Below are 15,473 nucleotides of genomic sequence, written 5' to 3' on the forward strand. Positions count from 1 at the left end.
CCCAAGAAGATAAGTCTAGTTTTTAGAAAAAAAATTTTGTGCATAAAATAAGCAAACAAATCTGCCAGTGGTGTAAATGTTTTTCTTGAATTTGTCTTGAATTTAGTGTTTAAGAAAAATGTTTAAGATTTTTTTGCTTACCCCATTGGCAGATTTTTTGCTTGTTTTATGCACAAAATCACTTAAATTTGATATTTTTGGTCTAAAAACTAGACTTATCTTCTCAGGTCGTTTTGCTCATCAAGAAAAGCATCTTAATTTAAGAATTTTTAGATATTTTTACTGAAAACAAGACAAAAATACTAAGAACATTTTTCTTGAAAATCATTTTTTGCAGTGTGGATATACTCTCCATTTAATAGTGGTTTAATGGGTCACAAAACTCACAATTTGGATCATATAATGTTTTTCCAGTTACAGATTGAATAATGTTTTCAATCAGAAAAATAGGGGCTACTGTCGCTTTAAGAGCGAGTTCTGCATGGAGTCACATACTGTAGCCTTTTTTTGCAATTCTCTTCCCCGATATTTTCCCCGATATAAAAGCATTTCCCATTATCAAGCATCGGTTATCGGTTTTGTAAAATAGGATTAACTGATAAACGTCATCAGTTCAGTAGTGTTGTATTAATTGTGTCAAAACAGAATAATAACAGGAAATGAAAATCGCAACTGAAAAGTGAAAGTATACGCGAGCACGGTTTCAAACACGAATGCATAAATTACATACACCACAATTACCCAAACAAATCGGTGAGAGAATGCAAAAGCATTTATATATATTTTTCCTCTCTATAAATCAAGATAGGCCAACGGGCAGGATGGAGATGCATTGGTAGCCCGCCTGTAAGCCACAATAGCCCCAGGGAGTCGGGCTAGCAATTTTGCGAGCCCTGGTGTGATCATCTGATCATTAGTGTTTAATGTAAATCATAACCATTGGTGTTGCTCCGACCTGCTGACTGTCTGAGATTTGGGCGCTGTCGTTTAGGGATTGTTACTGTTTTGGGTTGGACTACATGGCCACAGTCATTAGCTGTATGGGTAAATGATGGGTCATCATTGAGACAGACGTGTTGTTGACGTGCAACGCTTGTGTTACAGACATAAATGATCTTTAGATGACATTTTTACGCTTTTTACTTTTATTGCTTGACAACCATTTTGAACACTAGAGCAGTATGGTGATGATTTTTGCTCACTCACAATATCTTTAACAGTGTGTAACTAATGTATCTCTTTTTTTGGGTTTAGCCTCCTTTTACAGGAACAGTGTTTTATGTAATGAATGTTTAATTTGCAGGATCTGGCGTTCAGAAATGAGAGTGGTCTGACTGGAAATCCTCTAAAGATCACATGGCTGGAGGGTCAACCTGACCCAGCATCACATCTAAACACACCATCAGATGTTTTCTCCTCTTCACAGGTACCTGCATACAGTTTACCTCTCAATCATTCACCGCCTTCACATGCACAATATAAGAAGAGGAACCGATGATAAATGTTGTATATCAGTGGCACTATGCTACATACCTAACTACATAAATACAGGCCTGAACCGAACAAACAGCTTAATGGGAAAATAATGTGCACGTAAATGTGGTCGTGCTTCTGTGCGTGAGTCTTACAAATTGTATTAAAAGTGTAACGTTACTGCAGCCATCCATATGATCCCGTGGATTTGGCACTCAATCTAAATAGCATATTTCATATATCTGTCAAAGGAAAGTATGTAAACATTCAAGGTCTTGCTTTCATATTGCTGTGCAAATATGTCCACCGTTCTCATTCTCTGACCGTGAGTTTCCTTGAACAATGTGTTTGGTGGGTTTGTTTGACTTGGAACTCACGCTGTACGCACGCGAGCGGCTCTCCGGACCCCCAGCACGCGTCTCATTAATGTCTGACCCGCCAGACTCCGACTGAACGCTCGGCAGGAAGGAGGGAGAGGAGGGGAGGGGTGCCATGTGTAATGTGTGACTGGCACGAGATCTTACCCCCCCCAAAAGCCCCCGAAGGGCTCCTGAACTCCCCATCTCCTTTACACCGCCTTTCTCTCTCTCTCTCTCTCTTTGTGTTTTCTCTCCTTGCACTTCCACACGTTTCTCAGTCTTCAGAGTCAGTGGACTTACTCGGACAGATCTCATTCCTCTAACAAGATCTGATCTCATGACAGGAGTCCTCTAGACCTCTAATAAGGTCTGATAGACCAGCAGATATGGAGTCTAATGGAAAATGTCTTTTCTCTCATGGATGTGCTTCACTAAAATGATGTTGCATTGTGAATCCAGTATCCAAAATTCAACCTTATGAACTGATTGTTGTTAGTCATGGGCTTGTGTTACCACCAGTAAACCTGACTTTCATTTGTTTCTTCACAAGCATTAGAGATTCTCTGCACATCATTAAATCTCCATTTAATAGCCTGTGTATGTTTGGGGTTGGATTGGGGTCGTGGTTCAATCTTTGGGACTTACCAGAACAATATGCATGCACGAACGCTATAATGGCAAACTGATTTCTCGTTGCCGATGTTCAGATTGCTTCATCAGTTTTTGGCTTTCTAGAGGCTAGTGAAGAAAAACATGATTATAATGGGGTCATTTTCACATTAGCTCACAGCGAAAGAGTCGTGTCACTGAACGGAGAGGCGAGCATTTGTGATTACATTTCTACATGCTGGCCAAGGTCAACTGAAAGCGTTTCAAGTGTCTGGCAGAGCCTCCGTGTAACCCCAAGTTTCTGGTGAAGTGGCAAAGACACATATAGAAACTTCTTCTGTCGGCTCGGATTCAAGAGTCGACTTCTGGTAAGGCAGCAGGGTTTTGGAGAAGCTTGTTGTCTATATGGTTTCACATTTATTCACTTTACATATTGTGCCTTTAAATGAGCTATTAATCTCAGTTAGTGGTCACTAAACAACAACGGCTGCAGCGTCAGTTAAAGTCCCCATGAAATCAAAATAGACAATTCTTATTTTTTAACAGAAGATTGTGGTGTTCATTATAAACAACTTATCTGCGTAAGTACATTTTTTTGTCATGAATTCACGTGCCCTAATAAACGTAAAAAAAAACAGAAAACATGCGAGATGACTTGGGCGAATTATCTGCTAACCCCGCCCCCTCCACCTCTCAAACACATCCGAAATAGCTCCCTATAGACGGTTTCATCAGTAACAACATAAACATGCGGCTTTCGTGGTCATCGCGTAACTTCCGGTAAACTCTGCAAAGAATAAATAACAACAAAGTCCTTTTAAAGTAGTTTATTTATATAACTAGCAAAATAAACAACACGTATACTCTAAAAAACAAACGGTGCTATATAGCACCAAAACAGTTGCTTTGGATCGTAACGATAGAAGAACCATTTTTAGTGCCATATAGCACCGGTAAAGAACCAGTGAAGCACCAGTGAAGCACCAGTGAAGCACCTGTGTAGAACCATATAGTGCTATGTAGAACCATATGTGGTGCTATATGGCCCCTATATGGTTCTACACTGGTGCTTCACTGGTGCTTCACTGGTGCTTCACTGGTGCTTCACTGGTGCTTCACTGGTTCTTCACCGGTGCTATATGGCACTAAAATGGTTCTTCTATCGTTACGATCCAAAGCAATTGTTTTGGTGCTATATAGCACCGTTTGTTTTTTTAGAGTGTAGAATACTTAGAAAATCAAAACATTTGTTATTTTCGAGGAGGTATTTGTTTAAGAGTTCAGTTTCAGCAACTAGTCAGACCATTAAACACGTGCGCCTGCTGAAACGGTCTATACCCTTAATAAGTAGTGCACTATTTGAGGGTACAGCTATTTGTAGTGGAGTCTGAAATGATAGTGGACATTATCGAGTGCACTTATTCAAATCTTTAATTAGAGATAGACAGAAATATTTAGATGTTACCATATATTTTCCCCGATATTTCCCATTATCATTCATTGGTTATCGGTTTTGTAAAATAGGATTAACTAATAAACGTCATCAGTTCAGTAGTGTTATAGTAATTGTGTCAAAACAGAATAATAACAGGAAATAAAAATCAGTTCAGCATATCGGTTATCGGGCACATAAGCAGCCAAATATTTGGTATCGCTTATTAAAAAAATCTGTATCAGTTGATCACTACCCATAATGCACCACAATGCAACTCAACAGCTAACTGCTACCCCTTCACTGTGAGGGATGTGCCAAATGAACACAATTTCACAGATGTCTGCGCAGTGCCACATGCAGTCAAACACACTTATGGTTTCTATAACATCTAATATAAAAAAACAAGGATTATCCCAGACATGCCACCCTTGACAGGTGATCCTACGAGCAGGGCCGTAACTGCAAATATTCTGGATTCAAACATTTTGGATAATGAAAGTACACGTTAACAAAATATTTACCACTGTGCTATTGAGTTTCAGATGTTTTAATGCAGAAATCTTACATACTGTGCCTTTAAGGGTTTTTGTTTTTTTTGGTTAAGTGTTCTGATGTTAGTATGTAGAAATAATCCCAGCATGAAAGGTAATAAATTTTGATATTTAACATCTGAGGTAAATCACTTCTCGTTTGTCTCTTACACTGAACGTCTGTAGCCACGTCGGAGCCTCGAGCGAGATTTTCTCCTTCTCCTGTCGAGTTGAACTTGAATTAATGGCGTCTGTGTAACGTGTAATTGTTCCCTGTGCACGGCTTTGATAATAAATCTACATTATTTGGATTGGATTTAGTTTCACCCCTGTAGTTGTCTGTATTTTGTATCACTCCTCCGCGCTGTGCTTCTCAAGGCGCGTGTGTGTATTATGGACGCTTGAGAAATTTCTTGGACAGTGATATAAATGACTAATAAGAGGTTTTGGGATTTTTGTTTATTTTCTTAAATGAATGCTTATAGCATTTGTAGCCGAAGAGCAGTGTTCTTGATTAGCCAAATGATTTGAAGCCCAGTTTTATCAAGCCATAGGATAGCAGTGTTACTTACACACAAAATACTTTTAGGGATTTGAAATGTTGGGTTGATATGAAGTTCTTGAACAGCTTCCACCGAGATCACAAAATCCGATGTGTAAAACCTTTCTCACCGTGAATCTGTGCATTGAGACGGTGATCTCTTTACAGTATGTTTATTGTTTTAACGTTTTGTCTCTGTTTTTATTTCCTGTCAAAAGCGTCGAGATTTCTGCCAGGAATGACATGAAGCAGAAGGATTTCAGCACTTTTCCTTTTACAGGCACACAATTCTGCCCAAAATAAATCCTCACTGTCTGCTGTGGGTCCTGATTTGCACTTGGCCGAGTCCGAGTTTGGTTCTCGTTCCCTACGTTGAAGTCCAAGAGAAATTTCTGGGAATAATAACGCGGTCATTGACCTTGTGTTAGCGGTCGCTGGTTAGTTTGGCTTTGTGGTGGTTTAAATAATGTTTTGGACTGAGCAGCGACGGACAGTGGCAATGCTTGAGCGCTTCAATGAAGAAACAAAGATGAATATCTGCGTGTTTCTCTGCTCTCTCTGGGTTTCATTCACTGACCGTATTACTTGCTTTAATCTGTGAGGTTATGCCACGCTATATTTTTATTTAAGAAGTCGATGTTTAATGTTATAGAACTTGTAGGTCTAATCTATGATAAATGTGAGCAGATCCAAAAGTTTGTGTGTAGGTAATAAATTTTGAGACGAGCCAGAGTATCAGATAAGTAAGTTATGAAATGATGCAGCTGTAATTGTGAAATTGATGGTCTAGTTGTGAACATGATCTCTGGCAGGCTCTTTATGAAAATATTATGTTTATGTTGACGTGCAGAAGCTAAAGTTTAATTAAATCTCATAATGATTTGTCTTTGGTGTTAGGTGATCAGCACGCGGTGGGTCGGTCGTGTTTTGTTCCATGCGTGTGGTGCGACTGCATCGCGTGTTTTGGGTTTGGGTTTAAAAGCGGTGGAGGATCTTGCATGTCATAGTCTGTTGCGTTTCTGCTGGAAACGGCCTGGTTTTGATGATGAACAGCACGTAGCGTGCATTATGCTTCTGAGAGTTTTTTGGGATCGGGTCAAATTCAGTAATGGCCTTTGCTGGTTATTGCATGATGTTCATTGTTTTAATGTCAGTAGTAAAGAAATACAGCGGCTGCTCCTGTCTGCGGTCTGTTATCGCTTTTTCAGTTCCTCTTGACTTTGGTTTCAGATTCTTTAAAAGTTTATTTTTCTATCGATTCTTCTTACCCATTGATTGATTGATTTGAGCCTTTCTGTGCTAAAGAAACATAAATCACAAAGAAAAATATAACTCCTACTTCAAAAGTACATCATGTTCTCATGTAATATTAATGCATGAAGGTCACAGCAGGCAGCTCTTAACTTATTTTCCTGCAGAGCCGCATTGTATTTATTACATGATAAATTTACATTTTATTTACAAAAAAAACTGTGGTTAAGCAGCTACCATTTCTAAATAAAAGAAGGAAAGTTTAATGATGAGGTGTTTGTTCAGCAGGTAGTGTTCAGATCTTCATCATGATGTCTCCAGAACAAAACCTCATACATGTAAATATATCAGATGTCTAAAGAATAATGAGGTTATTCTCCTATAGAAATAGAAACAGTGGATATATAGTCGGTCTCTGGATAGCACAATGTCCTGTGTTTGTATGTATAAAGGAGTCTATGGATGAAATCTTTTATTATTGTGGTGGTGACACAGACAAAACATTCATTTCAGCCAGGTGGTAGACGTGTCAGATAATCTCTCTTAACATCTTGCATATGTAGGAAACAAGGCTGAGAAATATTAACATGTAGGGGAGAGCGGGGCACAAACTAATGCTTTTTGGCTTTGTCTCTATCTTTTAAAATCTACCGTTATCATACAATTACATCGGAAGTGACAGGAGTGCAAACATTACCCCATAGGTAGGGCTGGGCAAAAAAATTGTGTTTTTCAAATTTTTGACCCTTTTTTTTGCCTTGCGCAATGTTACCAAGGAGGAAGAGGCGAGCATGTCATTCATTCAATCTATATTCTAATAAATTCTAATATAATATAATATTCTATATAATCTGTATTCATTGGATTGAACCGAGAACTGAGTATAAAAATCGTACCGAGAATCGAAATCAAATCGATCTGGAACATCTGAATCAATACCAAGCCCATAGGTGGGCTTCATTGTAACACACAGAGGGTTTGTTGTAACACCTGCTAGAAAATTGAGTTTAAACACAAATACTTCAATCAAATTCTGTCTATATACTAAAGGGGATATTGTTAATATATCTGCCTATAATAGATAGATATCCACACATCCATCCAGCCATCATCCGTCATCTAACCATCATTGAATTATGCAGCAATGAATAGAAAGAGATTTAAGACAAAAAAATCATAATAATGAGTTATTGCCTGTGATATTGTATTAACAGTTATGATTTTGATGAATAGTATTTACATTGTTTTCATTTCATTATCATTGTATACCTGAGGCTGTGTGACAACTAACCCCGCTGTGTAAAAATGTTTTCAATCCCAGCTATCAGTTACTAGGAGTTGCTGACATGTTTTAAAATGGTGTTTTAAAACAATGTTTTAGGTAACAAGACAGTGGTTAAAATAATATAAGGTTAGGATAAGATTTGGTGACTTACAAACCCAACTCAAAAATAAAAACATAAGATGAAGATATTTACTTTTAAGCCTCCAAAACACTCTCTGTTCAATATCTTAACCAAAACACATCAAAACTCTTCACAAATTCACAGGAGATCTTCAGACAGTACGAGGAAAAGACATAAAACACAGATTTTCTCGGCCCTAGAAATCCCGGGTTAATTTGTGTCCCGCTCATCCCTACATGCAGTGATTGCGTGTTTTATTTGGCCTTTAGACTTCTGTTGAACACTTAAAGCAATAAAACCATTAGCGAGCTGAAGGCTGAAAAGCATGATATACAGTACAGTACAGCGCAGTATATAGACTAGGGATGGGCATAATTAATCGACGATCGACAATTGATTGTTAAGAATTTCGTCGATAACGTTAATTTGTTATCAATTAATCGAATGCATTTTTTTTATCTAACTCCTGTTTCACAAATACTCCGTATGCAGTGCGTTTGCGTACGTGTGCGGCGAATCCGTCAAGCACCCGTTGCAGTTTTGCAATGCTTTATTTATCTCCACATATATCATAAATAAAAATAAGCAGAGTAACTTTGCAAGTCTACCCTTCCACATTATATTTATGTATGTATATGATTTCCAAATAATAAACGAGAGTATTCAACGACAAAAAAGCGTATCATATGGAAATAAATCCTCACAATATTATTATTTCTCAAAACTTTATGACAAAAATAAGCAACTGTATTCATACAGTTATTCAAAGATGCACACATTATTCCGCATATATTTAAATATTATACAAAAGTATTCATATAACGGCACGTCTCATATGGAAAATAAATATCCTCACATTAACATAACAGCACAATGAAATGAATAAACAGACAATGAAACAGGATTGAAATATAAATTGTATTATTATTACCGGAAAAAAGCAATATTGCTAAAATAACCTCTGAGGTAAATGCGTCAAAAACGATGTTACCCGCACAATAAGTCTAAATGAGCAATAAAAGTGAAACAAACATTATTAGGCCATGTCTCAAAACTTTATATGACAAAATATATTTTAAAGAAATGTATACTTACAGTTATTCAAAGATGCACACATTATTCCATATTACTCCCGTTTAGGAGCATGTTTGTCTCTGGCCTCGCTGGCTCGCTCTGTTATGTAATAGATTGACAGGTGCGCATCTCCGTCTTTCAAACATATATAATTTTGTAATTACTACCTTAGGAAAATTAGCCATGATTTTATCATTGTGAAAATGTTTTTTTTTTTTGCAGATTAAAAACGATTTGTATTTCCGCAATTTTACTATACAAATACCATGGTTATGGTATATTGTGGAGTTGGAGACCATAGTAAATTTGTGTCTACTGTTGTTTTACAACAAATAAAAACTAAAAGACTATGTTAGTATAATTAAACAATTGTGAATGGAGCTCACAAAACGCACGCTGTTTCACACATCTGTATGCGGAATAAGCCAAGTTAGCGCTGAGGTACCTGTGCATCCCGGTCAGTCTTCTCTGAGCAGCTGTTTTCGGCGGCGGCTGGACTGACGGTCACCATGGGTTGCGGTCGCGTCTGACCCCAAAACATGCTTTTATTTCTCAAAAAAATCAGTAGACTGGTGCAGAAGTTTTATGCGAGTTACTAAAGTTAGTTATTTTTCACGAGGCTTTAATGCCTAATTTGTTATAGCCATAATGTTAGAAAGGCTAATATCTTGCACTTTCTTCTTGCTTGAATAATTTTGAGTTACATTTTGACAAAACCTTTCAGATCTAAGTATTATGTTTTTTGTTTAATTTAATGTTAAACATGAATCTGTTTTTTTTATTTTGGAACTAATGAGGTCTCTGTTTAAGAACGCTGGCTCGCAGCTGCAGGTTCCGCTGCTTTAGAGCACCGCACATGCACGCACATATATGTTTGAAACATAGTTTAACTGTCTGCCACAAGTTGATCTTGTAATAAAGGTCTCATCGAGGAAAAGCACGCTGTATGTTTGTATTCATTGCATTTTTTAAGTATAAAAGTTAAATAACAAATTTTATTATAAAAATATTAATGATTAATCGATAGTCGATCGTTAATTCTCCCGACGATCGACAAAGAAAACTTAATCGAATGCCCATCCCTAATATAGACATTAGATTCTTATTACCATTCAGGTTTAATTTCACAATTTTTAAAAGCTTTACAGTGTTTTTGACATACAGTACATTATTGTGTGCTAATGTAAAGGTGCGGTGCTCGGGAAGCAAATACAGACACCCAGTTTACATTTGAAATGGTGAAATAAAATCTGTTTAATTATTAACTAGATTTCATCACACATTAACTAATGCTGTATCAGTAATATATAACTCTATCTGCAATGAAACATCACTTCAGCAGAGACGGTCTGCAAACTCTTACACAACTTTATATAACAGCACAAACCAGATTTTAAAAAAAGGGTGTGGGGTTTGGAGAAACAGTCCATTTAGTCTGAAAAACACTTTTCTAATCGTACATTTCCTGGAAGAAATTCTTAGTTGTGCAATATGAAGCAAATGTTCAGTGTCGTTGTTATTATTGTCCCGGGATCAGATGTGTCCTACAGTGTTCATACTCCCTCACGCTTCTACTGATGGAGATCGTCCATCACTTCCAGGACAGCGTCCAGTATCGAGGGTCCCAGATCCAGATTGAACGTAAACCCCAAATCCATCTCATCCGGCTGTGATTCCTCTGAGTTTGTTTGCATTGAATCTCTTCCAGAACTGAGACTTCCGCGACCGGGACTGTTTGCCGGCTCTAGGTGCAAATGTTGCTCCATGTCCTCCACCTCCTCGCTGTCCAGAAGTGGCATCGAGCTACATTTCTGCTTTTGAATGACAGGTGCGTCCTCCCATACGGGACTGTGGCGTTCCTCCTCCGGGTTCAGACGGGGAGGTTTCGGTGGCGGAGGGCCGGCCAGGAAGAGGTTCTGCTCGCTTTGAGAGCTCTTACGAAGCAGGCCGTGACCCGCCTTTAAGAAAGAGAGATCTCCAAAACTTCTGTCCACCCCGCTGTCAGAACTGATGTGCGAGAGGTGTCTGAAGTCTCCGAGAGGAAGACTGATCATGTTTACTGACACGACCTCTCTTCGCTTTGACCATCTGCTTGTCCATTTACCAGATTCGGGTTTGCGGCGTAGTGATGTCCTCAATGGCATTTTAATCATTAAGATCTTTCTTTAGTAGTTTGAAAACATTGAAATCTTGATTCTGAAATAACAAGAGAAGAGAGTTTTAGCAAATTGTGTAGAGCATTATCAGAACTGACAATAAGTATTTATTAGACAGTATGATAGGAGAGGGGTACGAGATCGGCAAAGGACCTCAAGCCCGGACTTGAACTCGGGTGTTGAAGCCCTGCCCACTACACCATCGGTTCAGACGACGATAAGCTTTTTAGTGAGAACAATTACACTGCGTCTTAACCCAGCATGACACAATAAACCAACTAGTCATAAAACAAACTATCTCTTCTATAAATCTAGATTTTGTGCTAATCACTTGAAACCACATCAAAGACATTTCTATTAAAGATTAAATAGTGCTCCTCTTGCTTTGCGCTAGGAGTGTTTGATTCTCAAGCGAAACACATTAGATTATTACTCTTTATATCCCATTATAATTGTGTAACATTTTCTTTTATTTTAAACAGACGTGTGTTTCTGGAAACCTGGGTTGTGTTTGTATTATGTAAAGGTCACACAAGATTTCTGCACAGCCAAAAATGTGCTTTGAATAAATGTCTGATGGCTACTAGCGGTACCCTCAGCCCCGTTTAAAATACTCCACCATATATTTAAATTCTTTCTGGAGGTTTCCTCAAACAATCATCGCTGTGGGCCTGCGGGATATTATTGACCTTTGCTTTTGGGACAGACTGCTTTAAAAAGAGACCTCGTATTTCTTCCCAACATGAACTTGTTTTGATTTGATCCAGGAGTGGGATTGAAACAGGAAAGTTGCCAAACCAGCACAGGAATGAAGTTAATGAAGTTGATTTAATCAAGAATTGAGCGCAGGTACCAGAACCACACTATAGTCCAACCACAGGTCATTTAAAAAGTGTTTCTTTGTAAAGTTAGGATATTTTAGTTCTAGTGGTAATCTGCATTTTCAGTCTTATAAAACACGTAAAGTTTAAACATATCCAGTTATATATACAGGTTAATGAGTCCCAGTTGTTTTTCTACAGTACGTATGAATTTGGCAGCGGACGGTCACACCTCTGTTTTATGCGTTTTACGCTTCCTCACACATTAGATCAGCGTGCGTGACTCGCAGGCTTCGCTCTTTAAATCTGTACGGCACTACAGAAACATGTTTTGTTGGCCAATAAAGGTTTAATCTGCTCTTTAGTATCAGCAGGAGACGAGGAGTCCGAACATAATGACATTCCTTTAGAAACATGCAACACACGGCAGGGAGGAAAACGCTTGATTGTTTTGGAAGGAAATGTAGTATTTCCAGGGTTTTAAACTAATAAACTAACAACTTCATTACTCACTGCCACCATAAAGAAATCACCTATCATAGAGAAAAAACACTCATCCACCGATCAAGAATCTATCACAGTTTTCTACAGGATTGATTTGATCTGGAAGCATCTAAAATGTCTTACCTGGAAAGGTGTGCAGGTGTAATGTGAAGATCTCACACCCACATCTGAATGTTAGACACTGAAACCGGCGATCGTCTGATGCCTTTCTGCCAACAGGACCAGACTTGTTAAGAGTATAATCTGAATCTGAGTCTTTAATCTCTACCTCAACAAACCTCATTAAATCGTCCTGAAACAATTCAATCAAGCATTGTTTAGATAAACTGGTTTGGCTGAAATATAAAACTGGTAACTTTAACATGTCAGCCCAGTAAATAACGAAATCTTTTTAGAATATGAGCATATTACTACAGACTTTAGGTGTCATGATGGTGGAAGTGAGATAGTGGAAGTAAACAAAATGTTGCTTTAGGCAAATGAATATTTCTCTTACTGTAACTCAAAATCGCTTCACTGGAAGAAATCTTCTTGTGTTCATGGCACCAGGCGCTTATTCCCGTTTCGATCTCGATGTTAAAGTCCACAGATTCAGATTGACGGGAGATTGTTGTGTCATTCAGCTGAAGTCATGATGAATGAATTACAGTCAGGTACAGGTGAGGTAGAGTTTGTCCTGCCTCCAGACCTTCCTCTTTCCTCACTGTTTGTTTGATCTGCAGTGATGTCACACCTGGCAACAGTCTATAGAGGAAGTGTTGTCTCACCTGCGCTGTCTCACCTGCGCTGTCTTGCTCTCTGATTTCTTACCTCACAGCAGGTAAAGGCACAGGCTGTAGATTGGGCCGCTGTAGGATTGAGGAGACTGTCTGTGATCATTAATGTTTGTGTCATTGTGTCTCTCTGCTGTTCCCTGTAGACTTTGTTTAAGCTCTTTCAGCATTAAGTTAAAATGAAAGAGGTTTATCTCTCTGGGACATGTATGTACAGGCCGCCCAGTGTTGCACAAGTTCTGTTGACATGAAGTTATTTCAGCCCGCACACCCACGCTGTTACATGCAAAACTATTTCTTTTGTCTCAAGAGTTACTATTGTTGTTTTCCTAGTAGAATCGATTACATGGCATTTGTCTGACATCATGCTGATGGTTGGAAGTGTCTGGAATATTTTGCAATGAAAGTCACAGATGATCAAATACACCCGGAGAAACTAGAGACCATTGACTTAGTCTTACAATGCAGCTCATCACATCCAAATTCAGGACACTCGTTTTAACTTGAAAAATAACCACAGGTACTTAATGCATTTCAATTACATTTAGTCATTTAGCAGACGCTTTTGTCCAAAGCGATCTTACAAGTGAGGTAAACAATAGAAGCAATTATAGCAACACAAGAACAGCGATACATAAGTGCTGTTTGGTCGTGCAGGCTGGAAGCCCTGCCAGTAGCGCATTGCAGTAGTCCAGCCTGGACTAGGACCTGCGTAGCGTGCTCATTTAGGAAAGGTCCAATTTTCAGGTAAAGTAAAAGAGAGAGAGAGAGAGAGAGAGAGAGAGAGAGATCCAGACTTCTGTAACCTGCTCTTCTGACTCAGTTTGTTCAATGCGTTCCCTTTGTGTTCAGTAAAATCTTGTTCAAATAAAGAGACTTGAATACAGGAACCTTCAAGTAATAATTATGTATTTTTTATATTTCTTTGTTCTTAACAAGTTTATGAAATGGCTCCTGGTCGGTTTCCGGATGAAGGCCAGATTCAGTGTTTTAATCTTGTGGCAGTTTTCTTCTCATAATTGCTTTTCGGTCAGAGTCCTTTAAAACACGTCCAGTAAACAAACAGCCGTCCTGCCTTCATCAGCTTCAGAAGAACCAGGTCTTCTCCACGCATGCAATCATTCACATAAACAAAACATCAGCTCTTCATCATAACATTTATGCAGAACTGGAACTGTGAATTTCAACAAGCTGGTGACTCCTCCCTGCCTTCGACATGAAACGCTTTCATGCAAACAGATAATCAATACAGTATCTGAAGTGGGTTTCGCTGTCTCAGGCCAAACGTCCACAGCAGACGCGGCAGAAGTTCAAGGTAAAAAAAACGTTCAGGTTATTTCTGGAATGCATTTGGAGAAGTGCTTGATTACTTTGGCTTTATTATTGAGAAGCATAAGTTGAGTTTGATCCAGACTCTTGAGTGTTTTTACTTTTTGTACTTTTTAATGCACAGTGTTTTTCTTGCTGCTGGGAAATGCTGGCAGATCAAAACTTTGAGTGCTTTTTGAATTGTTGATGTTCTTTTTTGTATTTAGTTTCAAGGGTTCATCTATAAACACCTAAACAGTTCTTAAACTAGTGATTATATAAAAACTGCAGGTTTGACGTTTTGGACTTGTTAAGTCACATTAAATCAAGAATCATCAGCTTGGAAACCAAGCTGACCTCCAAGGCCCAATTCTGTTGTTAAGCTAACACAATACTTTAAAACTGTCGTTTACAAACCCCTGGTGGTTCGTAGGGCTGTGTCTCGATACAAGGCCACTATACAATACTGGACAATTTTGAAAAGACATTTTTGTGCAGAATTAAGTAACGTGTTAGATTATTGTCTGTTGATTGTACATTAAATAAGCAGTGTTGTGACAGCTGTGGTTTTGCCATTCATTTATTTGCTTTAGTGGAACTCATAGAAAAAGATCAAATCTCAGATGTACGGTACTTAACTCATGTTGCGTCAAAGCATTTTACGAAGATAGTGCCTTACAATAAACATACCAACTTAATACTATTTCTCTATAAGAATCAGATTATTAATGTGACAGCTGTAGTAGCTCTATATCACTTTTTGTCATCTTTCTTCCCAAACGCGTTACTGTATTAAAAGAGAGCGGCTAATAAAGTAGTGCGCGCTTCATTGATTTTTAATGCGTGCAATAGGTCTTATGAGATGATGTGCAGTTTTTTTTTTGCACAGTTTAGGTTAAGATGTCTGTGCTTTTATACTAATTTTATAAAGAGAGTAGATGGCGTTAGGCAATGTGTGCAGATGTGTGCATGTCCAAGACAGACACAGAAAGTCAAGTATACCCCGTTACCTTTCAATTTACGTACTACGCAGGTCACATGCGTCCTTTCCATAAGATCACAGATCAACTACAATTTGTTACGCCACCTTCAAAAGTGCACCAGAATCGATATGGAAGATGCCGTATCGATGCACACATCATCAGGAGTTCATTACGATGTATTATTGTATTGATATTTTGAACACAGCATGTTCGTAAGGGAATTGTAGATTTTATTTGTTTAATTTGCAAG

At 38.3% G+C, this 15,473-nt stretch overlaps 2 protein-coding genes across 5 annotated transcripts in view; one reads left to right on the forward strand and one right to left on the reverse strand.

Moving 5' to 3' along the window:
- dnajc17 (DnaJ (Hsp40) homolog, subfamily C, member 17) overlaps positions 1–15,473 on the forward strand; it is a 35,472-nt gene that overhangs the window by 11,510 nt on the left and 8,489 nt on the right. The window contains exon 10 of the mRNA XM_065255234.2: positions 1,304–1,426. Coding sequence (XP_065111306.1) covers positions 1,304–1,426 — 123 coding nt within the window. The remainder of the gene's footprint in view (positions 1–1,303; positions 1,427–15,473) is intronic.
- LOC135737422 (cdc42 effector protein 3) lies at positions 9,770–13,253 on the reverse strand. Of its 4 annotated transcripts, none has more exons than XM_065255250.2 (3): positions 12,656–13,247; positions 12,283–12,364; positions 9,770–10,874 (listed from the first exon to the last, which is right to left on the reverse strand). In XM_065255250.2, the coding sequence occupies exon 3, from the start codon at positions 10,829–10,831 to the stop codon at positions 10,250–10,252; it is 582 nt and encodes a 193-aa protein (XP_065111322.1). In that variant the 5' UTR covers positions 10,832–10,874; positions 12,283–12,364; positions 12,656–13,247; the 3' UTR covers positions 9,770–10,249. The 4 variants fall into 4 exon arrangements, with proteins under 4 accessions (XP_065111322.1, XP_065111317.1, XP_065111320.1 ...); XM_065255245.2 differs by having other exon boundaries at positions 12,283–12,368; XM_065255248.2 differs by having other exon boundaries at positions 12,283–12,451.

This window comes from Paramisgurnus dabryanus, chromosome 17, assembly GCF_030506205.2.
Source record: "Paramisgurnus dabryanus chromosome 17, PD_genome_1.1, whole genome shotgun sequence".
NCBI lineage: Eukaryota > Metazoa > Chordata > Actinopteri > Cypriniformes > Cobitidae > Paramisgurnus > Paramisgurnus dabryanus.